The sequence below is a fragment of the Alexandromys fortis genome, unplaced genomic scaffold (assembly GCF_014885135.2).
Source record: "Alexandromys fortis isolate MF-2015 unplaced genomic scaffold, M_Fortis_MF-2015_v1.1 scaffold_3, whole genome shotgun sequence".
Lineage (NCBI taxonomy): Eukaryota > Metazoa > Chordata > Mammalia > Rodentia > Cricetidae > Alexandromys > Alexandromys fortis.
The window spans coordinates 19544954-19569670 of record NW_026067909.1 but is presented as its reverse complement, the minus strand read 5'-3'; the positions used below and the strand labels follow the sequence as shown (position 1 = coordinate 19569670).

At 47.9% G+C, this 24717-nt stretch overlaps 1 protein-coding gene and 1 long non-coding RNA gene across 4 annotated transcripts; both read right to left on the bottom strand.

The window, feature by feature from the left end:
- Positions 1-1423: 1423 nt before the first annotated feature.
- LOC126498666 (uncharacterized) lies at positions 1424-24604 on the bottom strand. 3 transcript variants are annotated; one of them, XR_007590871.1, is made up of 5 exons: positions 24548-24604; positions 21260-21856; positions 19816-19903; positions 6453-6535; positions 1424-6172 (listed from the first exon to the last, which is right to left on the bottom strand). It is a non-coding gene; the product is annotated as an uncharacterized lncRNA (long non-coding RNA). The 3 variants fall into 3 exon arrangements; XR_007590870.1 differs by having other exon boundaries at positions 21260-23882; positions 23970-24598; XR_007590869.1 differs by having other exon boundaries at positions 21260-24598.
- On the bottom strand, positions 18145-19363 carry LOC126498665 (ADP/ATP translocase 2). Its single transcript, XM_050137540.1, has one exon. It carries the CDS (start codon positions 19290-19292, stop codon positions 18396-18398), a length of 897 nt encoding a protein of 298 aa, XP_049993497.1. The 5' UTR covers positions 19293-19363; the 3' UTR covers positions 18145-18395.
- Positions 24605-24717: the final 113 nt, after the last annotated feature.

Here is a 24717-nt window from a genome sequence, read left to right as displayed (position 1 = left end):
ATCAAGGGGAAGTCTCAGAACTCGGGTTTTCCTTGCTAAGAAGGCAATAATGGCAGGCACAAACGGGTGAGGTCCACAGGTCGAATAGCAGGATGCAATCAGGATCAATCTCACGCTCTGAACTATGTTAAGTCTTTAAAGAGATAGTCTTGCTTTTAGAAAACACACCAGTCATCCCAACACTCAGAAGGCTGAGGCAGAAGGATGAGAGATTCAAGGTCATCCATAGCTACATAGTGAATTCAAGACCAGCCCGGATGACAGGAGGCCCTGTCTCAAAGACAGACAAGCAGGCAAGCGTACAGGGCACAGCCTTCCACTAGAATCCTGGCCCATGGCGGTGGGGTTCTAGAGTGCTCAGCAGTATGGGTTCCGTGTGAAGTCCGAGCACCTAGAAGACAGGGACCATGTCCTCGGAAAGTCATCTTGGGTGTGGAACTGTGTCTCCGGTGGAACTGGCCTCTCTGAATCCCTCACTCCTGGGGTCCCAGAAGTTCAGGGTGTCAACCTGAGAGAAAACAGATATCCAAGGAGTGCCTGCAGAGCGGGAGTAGCTCAGAGCTGGGGAGGAAGAGAAGACGCCATCAGAGCCAGGAGACAAGGGGACAGCCCGCCTCCACATGTCACACCCAAGAAAACTGGGCTTCCTACGTTTGCCCTGACTTTTGGCCCCAACTGGTTCTGTCCTCTTCTGCCCGCCAGCGCGGCTTTCTCTCCATCTGCCTCGGGCCATAGCTCCTCTTAAAACAAGAGTTTCATAGATGGTACAGAGAATTTCCCTACACCCTGAGCTTCATTATGAAGCTCTTACATACACAACATGAATTTGTCACAATTAAAAGAATTAATAGCAGCCAGGCATGGTGGCACATAAAAGCCTATAACCAGCACTTGAGAGCTGGGGGTGGGGAGCAGGGTGGAGAATTCAAGGCCGATAGCAAACCTATCTGATCTCTTTCTGCAATCCCTTCGCTGAGAGTCTTGGTCCAAGACCAAGCGATAACTGCCGTCTCCAACCATGTCAGCAGCACACACGGTCAGTCACCAAGGCGATGCTGACTTGTGTGCCTGCCTGAGTTGCCTCCACCAGCCTTCTCCACTGTGAAGCTATGGTTTTCCCATCCTGTTTGCTTGGAACACTCTGGGAGGAACTAGCTGTTCCCAGCGCACAGTGAAGATTCCATTCCGCGTGCAACTGTAGGAACAGAGCTTCTGTACAAAGACTCAGACTATTTCCCTTTGCCGCTTCGGATGGTTTCACACGCTGTGCAGGTTTCCTTGAATGCTTAAGGCTCAGGCCCTACAAAATGCTTCTGGCTTTCACAGGGAAGGGGATTTGAAGAAATGGTTCAATCGTGTGAACCTGGAAGACGGCACTGTAGGAGAAATGGGCGAGGCGGGAAAAGACAAATGCCTTAGGGTTAGTTACTTAAGGTAACTAACAGAAGGGAGAGGGTCCAGGGGCAGGTGCCATGGCTGGTGGCGTGGAGGGATTGCCAGGGTGTGGGGGGCAAACTGATTAGCAGACGTGGTTTCAGTTCCCCGGACACACAGATGAGGGGGAGTGACGGTTGCAGGCAACTGCAAGCATGTTTAACCTCACTCAACTACACACTTGGCAAGGTTGACGACTGGGCCGCTGAGGTGGCTCCGTGAGTAAAGATGCCTGCTGCCAAGCTCACTGCCTGCGTTGGATCCTCAGAACCCACGTGGTGGGAGGAGAGAACTGACTCTTGCCAGTTGTCCTCTGACCTCCACACAAGCACCGGGACACAAGCCTGCCCCCAACACAAAAGAAATGTGTTTTAAAAATTAATATTTTAAGGAGTTAGATTTTGGTCAGCCCTGATGGTTGTACTACCAGCACTTGGGAAGCCGAGGCAGAGGATAGACAGAAGTCTAAGGCCAGCCAGTGAGGGGGTCTTGGCAGGTGTCAGACAGAGACATGAACTGGGAAAAGACAAGAATGAAAACTCAGCTCAGATTGACTTCATCAACCTGAATCAAGACTTGTAAAGAGTCTGGTGTCAGGTGGTCATTCCTAGAGTATTTAAGACCCTTATGATTTGGGGTGGGAGGGGGGTAAGTTTCCTGATATAATACAATCCTTGATGCATAAGAAAGCATAATTAAAACATTAAAACTCAGGGTACAGGCTATTTGGGTTCTAGAAAGAGGCTACCCTTATTAGCCTAAGGGCCTAAGGAAGAGTCTGGTCTGGTCCTAGTCATACAGATAGAGTAGAGGTCATTTGGACTAACACCTACCTCTGGCCCTGGTTGTGGGACTTGGGGAGCCCCTGGTTGTAAGAGTCATTTAGATGACTGTGACCTCTGGTCCTGGTTCTAGGAGCTTGGTATGGCCTGGCAGATAACACAGATCACCAGGCTATTAATCACTTCCAGTTCCCAGCTTTCTGGATGGAAGAACAGGTTTTTCATCTTTCCCATTGGAAAGGCAGTCCTGTCTGCTTAACATTCCTGGTTTCTCTGGAGATCTGTGGGCTCAAGGACCTTCCACGCTATGCTCCCAACAAGCCTTGGCGACAGTGTGAGACTGTCCAAAGAGTGGCAGGTTTTATGTTCGTATGTCTCCATCTGCAGCTCCACACTAAATGCACACAGCTGCCCCATGATAATCCAGCACAACAGGGTGTGTGTCTCTAGCCTTCTCTTCCATTTGTAACCCTCCCCCACGCTGAGTGGGAAGCCTGACTCCTGCCGCCGCCATCCATCCACCCAGTCATTCCATCCAGTGTGTCATTTTGTATTATATTTCCATGTTTTCTTCATTCAGATTATAAAGTATTGCTGGGCAGGGTAGTGCCTACCTACAACCCCAGCACTCAGGGGTTGAGGTAAGCAGACAATGAGTTGGAGGCCTGCCTGAGCTGTATAGTGAGCCCCTGTCTCAAAAAATAAGAAAGAAGAAAAAAGATGAATAGATTTTTGAGAAGCAAAGCCTGAGCTTCCTGTTGGTTTGTTTATCTTTTCTGTCCCGTTCCCAGCATCTATCAAAATGTCTTACAAAACAACCTAGTGCTTTATGAATCTTTACTCTCTTGGAGAGGTGACACGGGGTGCTAAGTCCTCAGCTGCTCCCAAGGTCGAGCGATCTTTGTGGAACACTAAGTACATGGCCTTGGGGCCTGCCTGGACTGATGAGCCCTGCCCCTCAGAGCACAGTCCCCTGTGAAGGGGAGGAGGCAGAACAACAGCTCTACAGGGGCTGTGTCTGAGTCGCCCACATCTGCAGATGAAAGGGCGTCTACACTGAGGCCCGCCGCCCACCTTCCTAACTGCATCTGGAGAGCCCTGCTCTAAGGACAAATGGAGACACAGATGGGGCTAATTCCCGCGGCTGGAGCAGAGGAGCGCTCTCGCTGTGTGGCTGACCCCGCTCAATGAAAGCTGAGCATGAGCCCGCTGTCAGCTTCACTCAGTGGACTCTCAGAAGATTGCCCACATTCAGTCCTGAGGCACCCTCATCACCCACAGGGAAGGGATGGGATAGAGAACCCAGACTAGTCTCCATGTGGGGCTTCCCAGGGTCATCTGGTCCACCTCCAAGGCGTGGATCCCACTGTAGGTGCAGCCAGGGCAGCTCTTGGGTTAATTGTCTCTCTCTGTTGGTTTTGTTTCTTCCTTTGACGTGTGTTTCTATAAATAGGCTACCCTTCCACCTGAACATCTGTGTCCCACAAAGGTTTCTCAAAAGTTGCAGATGGGTGTCACTGCCATCCTTCATTCCTGCCCCAATTTAAAATAAGAACCCAGTGTCACCACCCCCCATCACCTTCCTGCCCCCTTCTTAGTTTGCTGGTATCACCCTGGGTGTCCTTCAGGCTGTAGGTGCTCAGGCCACACCAGAGCTAGGAGTGACACACCTGGACATGAAGGTTCCTGAGTTCATCACTTTTTAATTAAGCAAGATGAACCAATGAAAAGTAATTAGAAGTGGGGCTTCAAAGGGGCAGTGTGGGCATCATAAACTACCATCCCAAAGGAGCAGTGTGGGCATCATAAACTACCATCCCAAAGGAGTGGTGTGGGCATCGTAAGCTACCATCCCAAAGGAGCGGTGTGGGCATCGTAAGCTACCATCCCAAAGGAGCAATGTGGGCATTGTAAGTTACCATCCCAAAGGAGCGGTGTGGGCATCGTAAGCTGCTATCCCAAAGGAGCAGTGTGGGCATCGTAAGCTGCTATCCCAAAGGAGCAGTGTGGGCATTGTAAGCTGCTATCCCAAAGGCAGAGAGAGATGGGGAGGGGGACAGGATCTCGCTATTCATCCCAGGCTAACTTCTAACTCATCAGCTTCCTGGCTTGGCCAACTAAGAGCTGGGATGACAGACCTGCACCACCACACCCAGCTGAGAAATGGTTTTTATTCTCATCCAGAATGGAAGCCATCCCCCTGCTCCCACATTCTTCATGGTTTTCATTCAGTTTGCCAATATATAACCTGCTCACGTCCAAGGGCTCCTCATCCCCCCCCACCCTCATTTGCTCCTTTATCTCATGTAACAGTGGCAGCCATTGTTGTTAGCCCCAGGAAGACTCAAACCCAGCCCACACTATAAGTGAGATCTCTTCTCTCTCACTGTTAGCCTCTCTTCCGGCACCAAGGGTGGGGCTAGGCTCTGCTCCATCCATTCAAGGACATCTGATTTTCCTCCACTAGGACAGCACCCACACAAAAACCAGAAAGCAAAGCTTTAAGTGTGTGCAACGCGTTTATCGCCACCGCCATCTCCGCAGCCACCCCCTCCCCAGGATCTGGATCTGTAGGTACACCTCCGGTCTGAGAGGCTTCCTTGGGGGTGGGGAGTTACAAAGGACCTTTGGCAGCATCTCTGCAGTCAAGGGAAGAGCGCTCATTGGCACACAATCCAGGTGGTCCAGCCCTCACTTCCAGGCATGGCTGAAGGAGGGGCTTCCATGAGGGCTTTATATCAACCAGACCCAACTTCAACTCAGCAGCATCAGAATCCACGACCAAGATACCCAAACCACAGCAAAGCAGTGCTGTAAGGACTGGCCCTTGCACACATAACCCTCTCCTCTCACTAAATGCAGGACTGAGGCCCACGGATGGCTGGCAAAGCCCAGGACCCTGCCTAGCTTTGGAGATGAGGCTTTCCCCTCTCTCAGGCCCCAAACCGGCCATCCAGAGGCCAATCTGATCTGCAGATGACCTTTTGTCTTGCTGAGGATGAACCCATGGCCCCACCCATGCCAGACAAATAGACTTTTCTTAATTTTTTAAATTTTTATGTTTTTTGGAGACAGAGTCTCATTAAACTGCCCAAGTTGACCACCGAATGGGTGTCAAACATATGTGCCACCACAGTCCCCAAGCCTTGCACCAGGGTGGGACAGGCATGGGTATAGCACTCTTCAGTTTGCTTTGCCTGGCCTTGCCTGAGGCTTCCACAGGCCCAGGAAGTTCATGACCTGGGAAGGGGCCGTGAAAGGCATCTAGAACACTGCGGGGTGTTTGTGAGTGAACAGATGGGTTGATACAAATTTTGTCTGTTCCGCCAGGAAGCCCTCCTTTCCCAAAAGGTCCACAGCCAACCACACAAGTTATGGAGCTGCCATTAGCCCTTGGCCCTTCTTCATTAAGATGCCTGCTGTCTCAAGAGTCATTTAAAAAAGACGGCTTCTGCTGGCAGGTTCCAGTCATGCATACCTGAGCATGAATTCTTTCTTGGAGTTCTTAAATTCTTAGGGCTGAAACAGAGACCACGTTGTCCAAACGATGTACTTTTCCAGATTGAGCCATTGGCCAGGAGCAGGGCCACATGACCGGTAAACACCTTGGGATTTGATGGCTGCACCAACAGGGATACAGGCAGTCCATTTGGCCCCTGTACCACAAAAAGCCGGTACTGAAGTTCAGGCAATAACACTGGCTCTAACCCAGTTCATCTAAGACTCCTAAAAAATACGAATTTCTAATACCCGGATGCAACCATCAGTCCTCTTTTCCTGCCTTACGAACGACAAAGACTGCTCCTGAAGGGCACACGGCGTCCGAGAATGACAGACGGCAAGCAGCACGCGGGCCCTCACGCTCGGAAGCTGTTTTCTACAGAGTCTCGTCTTGTCAAAGGTTTGTGGGAGCAGGATGTGATTCATAACTCGTGTCCAGTGTCATATTTTCAAGACTGAAATTTGAAAAGAACACTTACATCATTATTTTAGAATAAACTTAGTGGGACAGAACTGTGATGCCTCCCCCTCCGCCAGCACGTCACGCAGTCCCGGGTCCTTGAGCTCTTCACGGAGCCTTCATCTTTCTTTCTTTTTAGGTTTTTGAGAGGAAGGCTGTGTGGGAGGGTGAGTGTTGACAAGCGTGCAAAACAGAAAACATCCTAAAGTTTGATGGGGAAATGGGTTAATTGGGGTGTCACGACCTCCCCATCCGGGGCCAGCATGGGCACAGACCTGTGCAGACTGCTTCACTCGACCCCCTGCTTCCAGACTGCTGTGTTTCTTGCTCTACCACCATCTTAATGATGTAATTGGCCCTACATTAAAAAAAAAAAAAAAAAAAAAAAACTTTAAAAAAATCCACTTGGCTGCTGTGTAACTTACATGCAATAAAAGGCATCCACTTAAGCAGACGGGGGATGGGGTGGTTCGGTGGTCATGAGCACCCTCTGGTCTAGAGGATCTGAGTGGTGTTCCCAGCACTCACAATGGGAGACTCACAGCCACATGTAGGTCCAACTTCAGGGGATCCGACACCCACTTCTAACCTGTAGGACCTGAGATTTCATTTCCCTTGGGCAAATGCACAAGGGTGAAATAGCCATTATCCTGTGTATCAGATAGTAACATTATGATTTATAACAGCAGCAAAATTACAGTTATGAAGTAGCAATGAAAATAATTGTAAGGTTGGAAGGGGTCGCCACAACATGAGGAACTTCAGTAAAGTTTGGCAGCATTAGGAGGGTTGAGAACCACTGAGTCAAATAGTGATCATTCACCACCCACTCCCCTGCAACCGTCACTTATAATTTAGAGCCACTTCACCTAAAAGTATGAAGAGGTTGAAGGAAGACACATTGAGCCTTGAGGTTGTAAAGATATTTTATAAGTGTTATATGTGTGTGTTTATAGCTATATATAGTGTTTATATATATAAGTGTTTATATATGTGTTATATATAAGTGTTTTTATTTGTAAGTGTTATACACACACACACACACACACATATACAAGGTCTCACTGCGTAGCCCCTGTCTGGCAGGGAACTTGCTACGTAGCTCAGACTTGCTTTCAAACTCACCAGAGATCTGCTTGTCTCTACCTCCTCGTGGCTGGGTTTAAAAGCATGTACTGCCACATCTGGCTATAAAAAAAGCTAATATATATATTCCCTATCTATATATTACTGAAAAGAATCAAATTAGGGCTCCAGATCCCAACCCTCAAGCTGTGAAATCCCCCGCATTGTTTGCCAGGTGTTTGTGTGTTTCACGGTGGCGAATGAGATGCACTGCACTTTTTTTTTAACGGGTTATTGTCACTTCCTAAAGCACCCTCCTTATTTTCAGACACAGGACCTGTCACAGTAAAATTTAAAAATTAAGTTAGAAAGGTAAGTGGGGCTGGGGATGCAGTTCAAAGGTAGGATGCTGCCTAGCCTTCCTGAAGAAGCCCTGGGTTCCACCCCCAGCACCACTTAAACTAGGCATATCAGTGTATGCTGTAATCCAGGCTGGTGGTGGAGGCAGGAGGTTCAAAAAGCTCAAAGTCAACCTTGGTTGAGTAGCAACCAACCTAGGCTACTTGATACCTTGTCTTGAAACGTCAAATAAAAATAAAAAATTGGTAAAAATAAAAAAACAGAAATAACACATTCCTTCTCAAAGCTAACAATACACAATTCACTCTTCGGAAATGCCTCAAATGCATTCAGCCCTTCAGCCTGATAGACGCTGCAATATGAACACTGAGTGCTTGAAACACATACAGTCTTGAAAATATTGAAAGTGTTCATCATTTGTCAAAAAATTATTATTATTTACTTTATGGGGGCATTGGGTGCACGTGGGCCGTGGTGCACACATGGAGGTCAGAAGTTGGTTCTCTTCTTCCACCATGTGCTCCTGCCTGTGCTTCCCTGGTTGTTAAGTTAAATTAGCCGTTTTAATTGGAGGAATTAAAGAAATGTGCTACTATGTTGGTTGTTCTAAAATTCTTAAGTAATTAAAGAGGAAAAAATATTTCTCACTTTTGAGTAAATTCTTAGGGTGGGAGGTTTTTTTTTTTTTCTATTTCTAACCTTTTCCTTTGGAAACTGCTTACATTTTCGTCTGCCCCGAGGCGCTTTAATCTTTCAAGGATGCACGTGTTTTCAATCCCCGACATTTACAGCAGTGCCCACTCCCAACTGCTCTGAGCGAAGGTTAAAAGAGCGAGCGCAGATGAGGCGCTAACCCTTTTTCCTATTGTTCTTTCTTATCAGACAGCTGAAACGTTTGCTCATATTGCTTGTGGTTTGCAGAATTTTAATATCTATTTCATTTTTCTTTTGGAGCTTGCCTTGACTCAGATAAACACCGTCTATAGCACCACAGCCCTGAGGATGAAACCCAGAGCCTCGTGCATGCAGGGCCAGCCCCGGGCCACTGGTTTCATCCCAGCCCTGGCACTAAAACCTAATGCCTGGAGGAGAAGCTCCTTTCGCCTGCCTCTCTTGGTTTTTTTTAGCCAAATCTTAGAGCCAGGCAGGGTGATGCATCCCTGTAATCCCAGGATTCAGGAGGCAGGGGCTGAAGGATCCTGTTTCTAAGGCTATCTTAGGCTACATAGTTAGACCAACTCAATAAACAAACATCGTTGGTAAATTTTACCAATGTTATCTTTGGTTAACTTTGAATTATTTAAATGCACCATCAGCACCACCATCACGGTCTACAAAACTATCTGGGTTAGGGAAGGCTGCTTTTGACCAGTGAGCCTTGAGGTCTGGTATTCAGGGTACCTTCATTCTTTTGACACCTCCCCTCTGCTCCCTGGGTCTTTACTGGAGTGACTGCAGGCTTTGGAACTCAAGTTCTCCAGCATTTATCATTCCCTGGGACAGCCTCTGAGTGTCAAACTGACAAGCTCAAAGACGCCTGCTTAAATGATTAGTGAAGGGTTCTTGTCTTGTTTTAATATTTATTTAGTCTCTCTCTCTTTTCTCTCTCTCTCTCTCTCTCTCTCTCTCTCTCTCTCTCTCTCTCTTTGTGTGTGTGTGTGTTTTTGTGTGTGTGTGTTTTTTTTTTATGTCTGTGTCTGTGTCTGTGTACCACATGTATCCAGGAGTCTCTGGAGGTCAGCAGACCATGTGGGTTCTGGGAACTGAATCTGAGTTCTCTGTGGGAACAGTGAGCTCTTCTTACCTGCTGAGCGACCTCTTTAGTCACCTCTTTTTGTTGAGTTTTTGTTGTTGTTGTTTGTTTTGTTTTGGAGACAGGATCTTGCATAGCTCAGGCTACCCTCAAATTCAGTAGTTGCTGACGGTGACCTTGATCTTCTGAACCTCCTGGCTCCACCTTCTGAACACTGGGATTACAAGCAATGTCACCACACTTCTTTTTGTGGTGCTGGGAAGAGAACCCAGGGCGTCATGTATATAAGGCAAACAGTCCCCCAACTGTGTTACACTGCAGCCCAGTTAGGGAAGGTGTAAAAAAAAAATCAGTCCCCTAGCTGATGAACTTGGGTAACACAGGTTCCCTCTCACGCTGGCAGTTGGAAGGAGGCTGTTGTTTGAAGTGGCTGGAACACGTATACTGAAGGTTTTAAATTTGAGCTCATATTGCTTTGTGATTTCAAATTTTAAGTTCCGTTTCTATTTTTCTTCAGGAGCTGGCTTTACCCTGTGTGGTTTCACCAGGAGAATGACATTTAGAAACTGCTAAGAAACCAGGTGTCTAGCATCTATAAAGCCATCCAGTACACATGGAAAGTAGAGAGGTTTTAGACAGCTTTAAGATGATGCTCTTTAAAAACTCGGCCGGGTTTTTGAAGCCCATTCCATATGGTGGGATGCCTTGCCCAGTCTTGATGTGTGTGTTGGGGGGCATCCTGCCTCAACTGAAAGTGCCAGAACTTATTGACTCCCCATTACCCCTTCTGAGAAGTGGATTGGGGTGGAGGTGCGGAGTGGGGGTGGGGGTGAGCGGGAGGAGGGGAGAGAAGGGGAACTGTGGTTGTTACATTTAAAAAAAAAAAAAAACTTGGCTGGATGGACAAGAAGTTTATCTGAGCGTTGCCTGTGAGGCTCTCAACTGGATGGGATCCTTTCTTACTAATTTTTAATGGAATCTTAATTGTACAGAATGTAGGCCTGGTTTTCCAGTTTTTAAAAATAATTTTCCAAGTTTTAGACTAAAACCATGTTCCCTTAGTACCTGTTTGCTTGATTATTTGGGAAACATTTCTCACTACACAGTCCAGTCTGGCCTCACACTTTGCAGCCATTCTTGCATCTACTTGACAAATGCTGGGATTGCAGACTGAAGTCGCCACACCCAGCCTTCCTTGATGAGTTCTTGTAGCTTATCTTAAACGATCCAATTAATGAGTTTTTTGTTTTTGTTTTTTTAAATGAATTTAGGAGTTGGAAAGATGATCAGTGGTTAAGAGCACCGGCCATTCTTCCGGAGGACTCTTTGAGGCCCAGGACCCACACAGCAGCTCACAAATGTCTGTTACTCCACTTCCAGGGGATTTAACTCCTGCTTCTGGGCTCCCTGGGCACCAGACACATATATGTGACAGATATGTATGTGCAGGCAAAACACCCAGGAGAGAGTGAGAGAGAGAGTGTGTGTGTGTGTTTCTAGGGACTAAAAGCTTTAACACTGCATGAAACCTAAGGGAGAAGGCAAAAATAATCTAAAAGCTCACCATGGATACCCAGCTTGTACAATGACAGGTAGGTGTATATATCTACACATTCCCATTCTCTCCCTCCCCCTCCCTGCTGCCCTCATTCCCTCTCTCCACATTCTGCAAGCTGCTCTTCACTTGCCGCTATTCCACAGACATCCCCCACACATGATAACCGCCCATCTCGCTCATTCTTACTCAGTGGTCCGCACTAAAATGTTTCCACCTTGCACAGCTGTCCCATTATTTACTGACAAATATTCTCTCTGACGCCCATCCATATTTGAAGTATTTCACTTGGTCACAGACATCAATAGGTGGCCTGGGTGGAGAGCCGGCTTGTACTCTATCCTCTTATCCAGTTAATTCCCACATCAGAGCCTCGACCAACAACGGGCAGTGGGTATCGCAATACGAAGGAGTGCTTGCGTAACCGAGAGTAAACCACACAGCTAAGGATCTCCTTTATCTGTAATATTGTGCTGTGCCAACCCTCGGGCTTAAATGGCTCCCCATCTACAAGGGATCTAGGTGGTTTCCGGTGTCTTCTTGAGTCCTAAACGTGCCGGGTGCATTCCTGTGCTCAGAAGCACAGCTGTGTAGCCTCTGCTTTACAAACACATGCACGCACACACGCACGCATGCACGCGCACATACACAGAGAGAGACAGACAGAGAGACAGGGAGAGACAGAGGGTGCCCTCAGCTCTGAACTGGCTCTAGGGCACTTGTCTCCACATTACCCACTGTCAACACTGTTCCAGGCCCCATCTTCTTAGCAAAGAGCCTCTGAGGCTGAACAGCAAGCAAGAGAACGGAGTACAAGGCTGGGAAGATGACTCCACAGATAAGGAGCTTGCTGTGTAAGCATGAGACCAGAGTTCTAATCCCCAGCACCTCTGTAAAAGCCAGGCATGGCGATACATGTCTATAACCCCAGCACAGGCAGATCCCAGAGGCTTGCTGGCCAGTCAGTCTAGCTGAAATGGTGAGCTCCAGATTCAGCGAGAGACCTTGTCTCAAAGACAAGGCAGAGAATGAATGTGTAAAGGAAGACACCGACACCAACTCCTGGCCACCACACATGGGTAAGTGCACCTACACACACACACACACACACACACACACACACACACACACGGTAATAGAGGAAGATTTTAAATTAGAGAAAGACCTAGTCTGCTGAAAACTTCCTGCTCCAACAAAGTTACATCTATTCACATGTTTCTGAGGCTTTCATTTGACTCTGCTTTGAGGCAGACCTCCAGGCACAGAGAGATTTTTTTTTTCAAAGAAACAGATCCATGAAACTTGCTGCTTATTGCTCATGGAGATGCTGAGACCACCTTTCAGGAGAGCAGAGAGGGTTCTCAGGCTTTGAGGTCACTTCTTTGCTTTGCCTACCAGGAATTTCAGAAGCAATCCCATGTTCCACCCCTTACTAAGTGGGTGGGCCTTATGGTATGAGGCATTATGGCTAGGCTTCCCATCAAATCCATCTTATTTTATACCCTGCTTTCTGTTCCTCTAGGTACTTCGTGATTATTTTTCAACGTTTTCCAGCATATGCACTGCTAACTCATATCCATGAAGGAAGGAGAGGTAGAACAGATAAGTGTTTTCTTCATTGCAACTCTTCTTTTTGAGTGTGTGTGTGTGTGTGTGTGTGTGTGTGTGTGTGTGCACAAGTGGATGCCAGAGGACAACCTTGGTCATCCTCAGGAAGGCTGTCCACCTCCTTTGAAGCAGGGTCTCTCACTGACCCAGATCTCACTAATTAGGCGAGGCCAGCTGGCCAGTGAGCCCCAGGAACCCTTCCTGCCTCCTGTCTCTGTTTCCCCAGTACTGGGATTATAAGCATAGATCATCATTTTGACCTGGGCTCTGGGCATCAAACCCAGATGCTCCTGTTTGAAGGCAACCCCCAGTGCCCCCGTTGGACATTCCTACCCATTAAAACAGACCTGCGCTCTTTGCCTAGCAAGGTAAGGTGACAAAGTCAGTGTGCACAGTGATCTATGATAAGCTGGCTTCTGTGAATCCAGAACTTTGCATTCACGACCTACAGGAATCTAAGGGCACAAGAAAGATGGTCAAATCAGGCATACATCCCCGTCACAGGGCACAGCCAGCACCCTCCTTCTGATCTGAAGCATCTGTGCCAAGCTTTGCATCCCTCAGCTGGTGCCTGCCTCCACTACAAAGCCCTCACGGACCTGAGCATCCAGAACTGGAAGGGCCACTCTTTTTCCACTCCATTCCTCCTTCAGCCTTTCATCACTGTTCTGTCCCATGCCACATCCCACCTCCGGGTCCCTCACCAATGTTAGTCTGGTTTCAAGAGAGACCACCGTCCATTTTCTGCTTGGCTGCATGCAGCCTTTCCCTCTTAGCCCATGCTCTGCTAAAGCTGTGAAGCTGGCTGGGACCAGGACGGAGAAGACCCCACACTGCAGTATATGTGATGAGTCCATGTTCAGATAATCCCCAGCACCCAGCCCAGCACCACGAAGTAATGGCTCCCAAGAAACAATCACTGCTCATGCCCCTGGTACCTGGAGGGGGACTTGGCCTCCCTCTCTTATCCCATGAAGTGTGGAGGATCACTGGGCCCACCCAAGCCTCTAGGGGTTTTACTTCCCTTCTCTGTTTCCGCACCTCCTTGGGTGGCTGTGGTTCTGCTGTGCTGAGGGGTGTCAGTCACATACCAATGCCAGGCATGGATAATGGCATGATTATCGAGTTACTGTGACCGTGCTCAGCATGAACGGGACTCAACCAGAGTCACAGACAGTGCCGTCTGGCTCTGTCTAAATTTCCAAAGCCCGTCTGCCGTTCACACGCTGTCAGTGCACATTTTGCTGAACCGTCTTCTCTGTACAAACGCCACGGTTTCACTACGGGGAGAGAAGAGGCTTTGCCTTCCTTTCTGTTTTATTTTGTAGAGAGATGTTGCTCTACAGTCATAGGATGTTACCTTAGCCTGGTTCTTTTTTTTTTTTTTCTTAGAATGAATGGGCTGGTTCTGGCTATGCTATCCCTGGCCCTCTAGGCGTTTTACCTCTTATTTCCTGTGTGTGCGTGCACCTGCATGTGGAGAAGGAAGATGCTTTATGATGTACAGCGGACAACTTTTAGGATCTGAGGATTGAACACAGGTCATCAGACTTGGCAGCTAGCACTTTTTCCTGTGGGCCACCATCTCACTGAGCTCCCTATAAGTGGTTTTAAAAAATAAATAAAACATCAGAGTCTGGGGAGAGAAACCACCCACAGCCCTTCTTTGTCTCCCACAAACCATTCTGCCCTGACCCCAGTCCCTTATCCTGCCGCATGACTCTGTTTCCCCATGTGGCCTCCCTGGATTCTGCCTCATGCCTGGTTGTGGCATTTTCCTGGGCTCATCTGTAATGAGCCTAGCCTGCTACTGGGGTGGGAGCTTTTGTTTTGTTTTGTGGCCTGGTACTCACTATGTAGCTGAGGATACTCCTGCCTCCATCTCTGTCATCCTGAGCTTGGCTGATGCGCTGTGAATCCAGGTCTTTGTGCGCACGGAGCAAGAACTCTTTCTACCGAGCTACAGCCCAGCTCTCAGCCTGTCACTGTCAATGGCAGTTTCATCTAAGTGGCTCTTTGTTTGGTCTCTTTCTTTTAGCTCCTTTCTAAGTGACACATTAGTCTTTACCCAACAGAGAAGCCTGGAGTGAGCTATTTTAAACCCGTACGTTTTTATCTTCTTCTAAATTGAGTTCTTTCAGCTAGTACATTTAAAGCAAGAAGTGTAATCACGTTTTTCCTGGTTTAAGTGTAGTATTCAGTGAAAGCACCTCAGATATGCCCCCCCAAATGCATCTATGACGGGGGGGGCAACTTTGAGCCGAACCTCCTCTGCCTTGCGGCAGGGTGCAAACTTCCTTTCATAAAAGGAATTCCAATTGTAAAGGTGTCCCATTCTCCCACAGGGAGAGAAGGGGCACTCTGCACCACTGGGGGCTGGACAACACCTGCCAAGGGACAAGGCTCCAACTGGAATCTGCAGGGCACGTTTCTCTTCCTACATATTTAACACAACCAGCTGGTCCTAGAGCCCCGTCTACTTCCTTCTCCAGAGCTGTTGCCCAGAGTGTTCTGTGCGCCCCAGGTTTCACCCCTTCTGTGGTTTCTACTTCTTTCCATTCATACATGAAAAATACAATTTTTTCTAATGTGAATATTTTTCTCTGCCTGATTCTTGGTCCCTGACTACTGAATCAAAAAAAAAAAAAAAAAGACAGAACAAAAGAAAAAGATCTTTTGCAAATAAAACAAAACAAAAACCTACCTCTCCTGCATAGTCACGTGCTAACATTTTAAAAAAATGCACAGACATATGAACAAGAACATAGAAATTACCTATGAACCTCCCCTCTACTTTCGAGACCAGAAATGCCTTATTTCGGCGTCACTCACCCTAATTCCCCGCTCTGCATATTCACATGCCAGTTACCACAGAACAGAGTCGCAGACACCAGACGGCTGCTTCTCCTCCCAGCTACCTGACCTTGAGTGCATGACCTTGGGGTGCCACTTAACCTTCCCAGGGAGGAGAGGGCTTGCTCCACAGGATTGTTGCCAAGCCTCTATAACGTCAGACTCTGTACGAGCTAGGGATGTGGCCCAGCTGGCGGAGGGTCTGTCTAGCGGGTGTGGTGGCACATGACAGCAGGTAAGATCAAAGTCTAAAGTCACCCTCCTCTACATATAGAATTTGGGGCCAGCCTGGGCTACATGAGACCCTGTTTTACACGAACAAAAGGCACAGCAAGAGCTGCATACAGCCTGGCCACCGTTGGCGTCCATGAAATGACATCAGCTTAAACAGAAGCTTTCATTTTCATAAGTGAATCTCTATAGCCAACATCTTATGAATTGAAATACAATCTAATCATATATATTTAATATCTTATAAGTTAAAATACCAATCAGTTACTTACAAGTTGAACTGTGTGATGTGGACAATTCCAAACCTATGGTCACACAGGCAGCCCAGGTTAAACTCAGTGAGTCACAAAACCAAACAAAAAGACACAAATTCAGAAAAGGGAGGAGGGGTCTTGACAGGGATTTAGGAGAGAAAAGAGAGGGTGAGACGAGAGGAACCCAAATACATCATACACATGTGTGAAACTGTCAAAGAAAAGAATTAATGAAAGCTCGTCTTTAAATGAATAAAATAGGACATAACGGTGATTACTATCTCCTATGAAGCAGGCTGGTCAGAGCCCATGCTTAGTAGGCATCCTCATTAAATGGAATCATTTATTTTTAAGAGAGCCAGCTGCTCTTCTCAATGTCATAAAAGCACAGCCAGGTTAGGAGGGTCATTAGATCCAGTCCGGCTTCACTCGGCTTCATTAGCGCGACTATAAAGTGGCTTCCTGAGCATTGCGGCGTTTGATTTATGAACATCGGCTAAAACGAATGCTTCGCCTCTGGAGGGAACCAAACAGTGAGCAAATGTACTCCTAGAGCCTGAACAGAAATATTTTCTTCTGGACCCTGTGGGCAAGGGCAGTGACCACCTCCTGGGGCCCTGAAAGGAATAGGAGAGATGGTGGAGGGGGTTTATATCTCACAGGTCACGGGGAAACCACATTCCAGGGCACTCGTGCCTAACGAGACCTAGAACACACCCAGGGGAGGGAACGGACACCAAGCTTCAGCAGAGTGAAGGGCCAGGGTCCCAGAGATAAGTGACAGAGCTTAGGATGCCGGCAGATGCAGCAGAACCATCTAACGCCTTCCCCAACCCCAAGGGTCCCAAAGGGAGATGAGTGTCCTAAGTCCTAGGCAATGGCTCTGAATGAGCAGGCACGCAGGCCAAAGGCACAGTCACTTCACACCTAATGTTTCTATTCCCATCTGCTCCTGAGGCCAGATACCACCCAGGGGTAGCTCTGGGCATGTCTCATCTTCCCATCACGGGCTTTCTAAACCTGGGGAGACAGACAGCCTTGTCTTCCATCAACTCTCAAACCCCCACATACGTAAGTACAGGGAGTTGAGTGGTACACTCTCGTGGGGCCCCAACACACGGAAGGTGGCCGTCCCAGAGGGCTAACACTGAGCACCCTGAACAGCAAGCATAGTCTCGCTGACACAGTGGAAGGGGAAGCAGAGAACAGAAAGTGCGGGTCCTGGGCCCCATGGCGGCTGGCTTCCCTCTAGTTCCCCACACCTAAGAGCTGCTTTAATTAACACTGGAGACTGTGGAGTTCTGAGCGCTCCCAGCTCTCCTTCCTGGAGGAGCCGGGTCAAACCCAAGCCGCTCATCATTGTCCTCCTTGCCACGGCAGAAAATTACTTTGCCTCTTGGGAGAGAGCAAGCCACTATTCAATTTAAATTGGTTTCCACAGCTGGCTGGCTGGCGGCAGTCCCTTGGCAGAGACATTGGAGGGATGAGAGCAGACTCCCAAATGAGAACGACTCTGTCGGGATTGTTGCTGGAAAGGGCGAGGGAGGGAGGGGGGGCTGCTTTAGGAGGCCATGGAGTGGGCATGGACAGGGACCTTGACACTTCAAGTCAGGTCAACCAGCAAGGAATGTCAGGTGTAAAATGGGACAATCATAATCCTCAGCCAAAGAACCTGCTGGGCAAACTAAAAATACCCAACTGTCCACCGACTGGGGGACGGACAACATGTGCGTCGTGTGGTACAAAAGCTCCGAGTATTCTGACCCTTCACCTCTGCCTCTGAAGTGCTGGGGTTACCCATCAGGTAACTGAGGAATTAATTAAGGCAATTAAGGAATTTAAGGTTATCCTTGGCTCCGTACAGAGTTCAAGGCTATCCTGGGCTACATGAGACCTTTTTTTCTTTTTCTTTTTCTTTTCTTTTTTTTTTTTTTAATAAAAGAAAACGAAGGGAGGTGAAGACAGGGGAGAGATGGTGGGGTGCACAGGTTGGGGGAGAAAAGAAAAGAGAAAGCTAGTACAGCAAGGGTGGCCTCCAGGACATCACACCAAGCACAGAAGAGCCCGTCGCATGAGCATGAGTGAGGCATGCACTGTGCAGACAAAGAACTGTAGCCATGCGAAGCGAACCAGAAGTCCCTAAACAACGCCACATAGGAAAGGAGGGTGGCCGATTCCAAGTAAGCAACACAAGTGTCAAGAAATTGGGTTGTGGGGCTGGAGAGATGGCTCAGAGGTTAAGAGCATTGCCCGCTCTTTTTTTTTTTTTTTTTTTTTTTGTCTTTAGATATTTTTTATTTCTTCAATTTTTATTATCAGGAGTGACTGAAATAAAAAATATAATTGAGTCCCATCATTATTGTCATTATGGAAATGGCTTTGAGAAAACTGGTCAGATGAATATTATTGCTTCCCACTTTTCAACTGGTAAATAGTTGCCATTGATAAAACAGACAAGCCCAGAGAATCTGTCCAGAATGTTCAAGATATGGTGTATTATACAACATGCCTGTTCTCGGGGAGAACACCTACGACATAATTATGTGTACTTCTTGATCTCATCATACAAGACAAGCACAAAGGCACCACCCATGCCCCTGAGAACGTTGGACCATGCACCCTTGAAAAAGGCCTTGCTTCCTTCGTCACGAGCAATCTTCCTCCAGCAGTCGATTGTGCCTGTGTACATGATGTCAGTTCCTTTGCGTCCTGACTGCATCATCATACGACGGCGAACCGTGTCAAAGGGATAGGAAGTCAAGCCAGCGACAGCAGTGACAGACTGTGCAATCATCCAGCTGATGAAGATGTGAGTGTTCTTGGGATCTGGAAGCATTCCCTTTGCAGTGTCATAGATGCCAAAGTAGGCAGCTCGGTAGATGATAATGCCCTGGACTGACACATTAAAGCCTTGGTACAGGCCCCTAATCCCATCAGATTTGTAGATCTTAACCAGGCAGTCACCAAGGCCTTTGAATTCCCTTTCAGCTCCAGCTTTGCCCACATCAGCTGCTAGACGGGTACGGGCAAAATCAAGGGGGTACACAAAGCACAAGGATGTGGCCCCAGCGGCACCACCTGATGCCAGGTTCCCTGCAAAGTAGCGCCAAAACTGGGTCCTCTTGTCCACACCACCCAAAAAGATCTGCTTGTATTTATCTTTGAAGGCAAAGTTGAGAGCCTGGGTGGGGAAGTATCTGATGACATTGGCCAGGTTACCACGCCAGAAGGACAGGACTCCCTGTTCCTTGGGGATACGAACCACGCAGTCTATAATGCCCTTGTATTGCTTATCTGCCGTGATTTGCTTGCTGGCATGCTGCACCTGCAGCAGCAGCTTGACCCGCTCAATGGGCGCTACCGCCGTCTTGGAGATGGCTGCGGCCACTCCACCTGCCAAGAAGTCCTTGGCGAAGGACACAGCGGCATCTGTCATGATGAAAGAGAAAGAAAAGGCAGGGGAGCGCGGAACGGGACTGGCTTGACACCCGGCTTCGACTCCCGGACTCTGGGCCATTGCCCGCTCTTCCAAAGGTCCTGAGTTCAATTCCCAGCAACCACATGGTGGCTCACAACCATCTGTAATGGGGTCTGGTTCCCTCTTCTGGCCGTCAGGCATACATACAGACAGAATATTGTATACATAATAAATAAATAAATATTTAAAAAAAAAAAAGAAGAAGAAGAAAAAAAAAAAAAGAAATTGGGTTGTGTAGTCTTGAAAATGTGCTGAAAGGAAAACCCCACTCGGCTGAATCGAAGGCAGACTCCCTGGGTAGAACTGTTTTCCAGAGTGCCTGGGAAAGGCGCTGCAGTGCAGGGCTCAGAGCCGGCGTGGGAAAGGGTTCTGAGGCTCCAGCTGCCCTGTGGCCGAGCTGCCTTCAGTAGCACTAGGGTATGGCAGAGAGAGCTTTGCCATACTGTCTGCCCCAGAGTCCACTCTGGGCTGCAGCACTCACCAGCTGGAACGGAGGGCATGTGACTTCCACCTCTGGGACTCACAGCCTGCCACTCTACGGTGTTGATGGGACCGGTCTCACTTCGTGGCTGAGAGGAGAATGAAATGGCCAGGAGCTCTGAACACTACAGCTTCTGTGATCACCACCAACACAGCTCAGTCCCTGCAGCCCTGGGCAGCCTGGCTGTCCTCCAGGCACGTCCCATTCAGTAGCATGTGATGTGTATTCACTTGAGCCTCAAAACTAGACTTGGACATTTGTCCTGACGGCCCCATTCATCGCCCTAAGCTGGTCCTGCCAACATGCCTTCTTCCTATCCTAAGCATCGCCCATGATGTGAGGTCAGCCTTCAAGTCCGAGTGGAAGGGTGGGTCCCAGGCTGTACAGGGGTAGGCAAGGAAGGGTCCAGAGTCAGGAAGAAGCCATGGGTGTGGCAGCACAGAGCCCCACCTGGCTAGCACCGAGTAACAGAAGACTATTTGACTTGTACAGGATCCAATGTGCCTCCTGCCTCAAGTCCAAGGAAACGGGCTCAGAGATGCAACAACTTTTCCTGTGTCACACAGTTCTAAATAATCAAGCAAGAGTCAAACTCCATCTGTTTCTGTGAAGCACAAGTACCAGGACCCAAAGGAGAAGTGTAAGTGGAGGAAAAACTTGGGTTGAAGGACGGAGCAAAGGAAGTTCTGTTCCTACACACACACACACACACACACACACACACACAATCATGGTTGTAGAAACACCCAGATAAGGCTACACTAAGAGCATTACTGAAAATGTAGGACCTTAGCCCCACACCAGAAAAACTGAAATGATTCTTTGGCCCTGAAATAGAGGAACTGTACTAAATTATTTTTATATATAAAAAAAAGTACCTGTGTCAATCTAAAGAAGTTTGAAAACATCACCCCCAAATAATTCAGAAATACAGAAACACAGGTGGAGGGCTGGAGACCTAGGTCAGTGGTAGTACTTGCCTGGATTTGAACTCCCAGTATCTATAAAAGGAAGGTGGGGGAGGGATAGAGACTTGGAGGGAGGGCTGAGATCAGCACCAAGCGCTACTTTGCCTGGCCAACGGATCATAACAGACATGAAGCCTCCACTTCCTCCGGCTCTGGGTTTGTGCAGTTGAGCCAGCAGAGTGACGAGTAGCACCCTCACGCTGACTTTGCAGAGCCTCATGCACAGAGAGGGAAACTGAGGGGACGTTAATTGGTCCCTGATGGCCCTAGCCACCTAGCTCCAGCTATGGACCTGCAAGTTCTGGCCAGTGTAGCTCTAGCTGGGATCCTAAAAAACCCAAGGGTACTTTTCCCCACTTAGCCAACACCTCTGATGCCCAGGCAGGACAGAATAGAAAACACTTTGGCCCGCTGTCCATCCCAGGGTCCTAACTTACAGGTCTGAGGTCCACCCTCAAAGAGAGAGTTTTCTTTACCTGTAGACACCCTTCCCCAGAATTCTCAAGAAGAGCTGAGGTTGAGATCTCCAAGAACCTAAAAAAGCCAGACTGGGGTTCAGCACTGTTACACGGAGCTACAGTTTGGCCACATCTGGGCTCTTGTCCCATCTTGGCTCATCTGGGAAGTACCCTGTGGCCTGGCTACCTTCCGTTTGTCTTCTTCCTCTCCCCGTTGCCCTGGCTACACCTCCATAGTCCCTGGGAAAACACCTAGTCCTGATCCCAGGCTTTCCCACAGCCTCCCTCCGGCCTACCCCACTAGCAACTCAACTCCAAACACACCTCCTCAGCGAAACAAGCACAGTCACAAAGTTCTCCACCCCCGCCCCTAAGAGCCCCACCGGCCAGAACACCAGCCGCCCTAGGCCGCAGTGTACTCCCCAGCTAACGGTAGGCTGGCACTCATGCTTAGGTTACTCAGGCCATGCCTCATCATCAAAGCCTGGCTAGGAATAGCGCTGGCTGCAAAGTACTTAGCTTTAGAGCAAGGCATCTACACAGCAGGGCCTGAGGTTGCTCATCCATTCCACACCTCTGGTCCAGCCTGTGATGGATGACCTGAGCCAGGACACTCTGGAGAGAATTAATAATGACAGTGAGATAGTATGAATCAAGACTATTTCAGGTGACGAATCACCCAACATAGTGCTCAAGTTGGCTAGGCTCTCTGGACCCCAGCCTTCTCATATTCAAAGAAACGGTATTACGAGGATCTACTAAGGTGATCTGTGTAGCCCAGATCACTAACTAATGGCAAACTATAAAACTGCATGTCCAAAAGCAAGTGTTTCGTTCTGCTTCTTAATTTACAAGCAACACAGACTCATGAGCTCATCTGAATCTAACTTGAGTTTGGGCAAGACCCTTGGTTCTGGTGATGGCAAAATGAAAGGGCTTGACCACCCTTGAGTTAGAAACTCAAAGTCACAAAGTGGGAGAACCATGTACCCCATCTGAAGATGCTTAGGGACACTAGCTGCCATAGTTCATACATCATATCTTCAAACAAGGTGGAAAGATGTCACTATCTGGGCATTAGCAGGTAAAGTCTGCGTTTTAACAATGTTTCAAAGCCAGGTCTTGTTTTTTTATGATACGTGAGCAGGGACCAATCTAAAGCTTATAGGTGTGGTTGAAACAGGTGAGTGAACTCTGTCTTTTCTTTTCTTTCTTTCTTTTTTGTTTTGTTTTGTTTTGTTTTTCAAGACAGAGTTTCTCTTTGTAGCCCTGGCAGTCCTGGAACTCACCCTATAGACCAGGCTGGCCTCCACTTTCCTCTGGGTGAGCTCTTTCAAAGAACAGACATGTACACAACCCAGAGACGGCAAGGCTTGTGTTGGTAAGTCACCCTGAGACCAACCTTCTCTAGCTCCAGGGTCCTTCGGGCTGGACCTGTCATCACGCTATCCCCTCAGTTCTTCCCCACCATCCCAGAACACAGGCGCATGATCAAAGGTGAGGGATCAGGTCAAGTAGGTCATCTAACCTAGCTGTCTGTGAAGAGCCAAGTTTAAGACCTACAGCCATGCCACGCATAACATTCTAAAAATCACATCAATCTACCTATCATTTACCTACTTATATCTATCATCTATCTACCTATCTGCATATCTATCTACCATCTATCTACACATCCATCCATCTATCCATCTACCTATCATCTACCTACCTACATCTATCTATCGTCTATCTACCTACCTGCACATTTATCTATCTATCTATCTATCTATCTATCTATCTATCTATCTATCTATCATCTACCTACCTATTTATATCTATCATCTATCCACCTACCTGTATCTATCTATTTATTATCTATCTACCTACCTTCATATCTATCTATCTATCTATCTATCTATCTATCTATCTATCTATCTATCATCTATCCACCTATCTATTTAGTATGTGGAGATTATGGAACAACCTACAAGAGTCAGCTCTTTCTTTTCCCCATGTGTCTTGGGGATTGAACTCAGATCTTCAGGCTTGGCTGCAAGTGCTTTTACTGACTGAGCCATGTTACCAATCCTATACCATGTACTTCTTTAAACAAGTGTTGAAGATGTATGGAATATGTACTGATGAGTAGAATGCAAATTTGGGGCAAGTTTCAGATTCACCCTGTTGCCAAGCCCCAACTCCCACCAGAACTACTGAATATGCTAACATTCCGTCAGGATCCCACCCAAAAAAGTCCCAGGTAATAAATATGTTAAGAGTCATGGAAAATGAGAAAATGGAAAAATAGAAAACAAAACCCAACACACAAATACACCCCATCATTCCCAGAAAGGACTTAACAGCCTCTTAAGACTTTGCTCCCACTGTACAGCTTCCGGCAAGTGCCTGTTTGCACAGCCAGTGAGAAACAGAACCCGCCGATCTCCCTTTCGTACCCCCACTTGCTTGTTCTCTTATGACGAGGGGTGGCTGAGCTGAGTTTCACAGTACCCTCAGAACGTGCCAGTGGGCTGGCTGAGACTCTCGGGGCTCGGTCTATCATCACATCTTGGTTGCAACCACAGAGAGCTTTTGTCTTTTTTTAATCTTCAGTTCAAAGGCGGGTGATTCGTCAGGGCTGACAGGTTCCGGATCGCTACTATATATGACCATAACATCACTGAACGGCCCCCACAGCTCAGCCTCCGACCCCGTTGGGAACAAAGAAAACTCCCAGGTACTTTACCAGACACTCAGAGCACCATCCTGTTTGGGACACAGTCATTCGGCACTCAAGTTTCTCAGCCCAGAGCAACGGGGTGTTGAGCTTCTGCAAGGGAAATATGTATCCAAGAAGGATGACACACCATGACTCACAGGGCTGAGACCTGGGAGGAAGAGGGAACTGGACCCCCTTTACCCCTTTATTCACATCTGACCCGAAACGAAGGTGGTCGGTGTGGGTCCACGAGTGAGAGGAACTGCTAAGAGGGATGGCTGTCACACAATGCGGGTCCAGGCCAGCTCAACCTGTCCTTGGTTTGGGTGATAAAAATGAAGTCCATTTTGAAACAATAAGGACGGTGACCGGGCAATGACTCAGTCAGTAGCATGCTCGCCTCGGAGCATGAGGACCTGAGCGCAGCCCTCAAAGTCCACACTTTAAAAAAGGCAGCATGATGGTTGTAATCCCAGAGCTGGAGAAGGGGAGACAAGTGGATCCCTGGGGCTCAGTGGCAGCCAGGCAAGTTCCCTGGGTGAGTGTCTAGTCAGTGAAAGACCCGGTTTAAAAATAAGATAATAGAAACAAAAAGTGGACAGTACCTGAGGAAGGACACACAAGGCCGTATGTTATGGTCTCCCTGCCCTCTCTCTCTCTCTGTGACATACATACAAATAAATAAATATAAATTTAATAAAAAAATTTTTTTCTCTTTTTTTTTCTTTTCTTTTTTTTTATTGAGAATAAGAAAAAAAAGTTTCCGCCTCCTCCC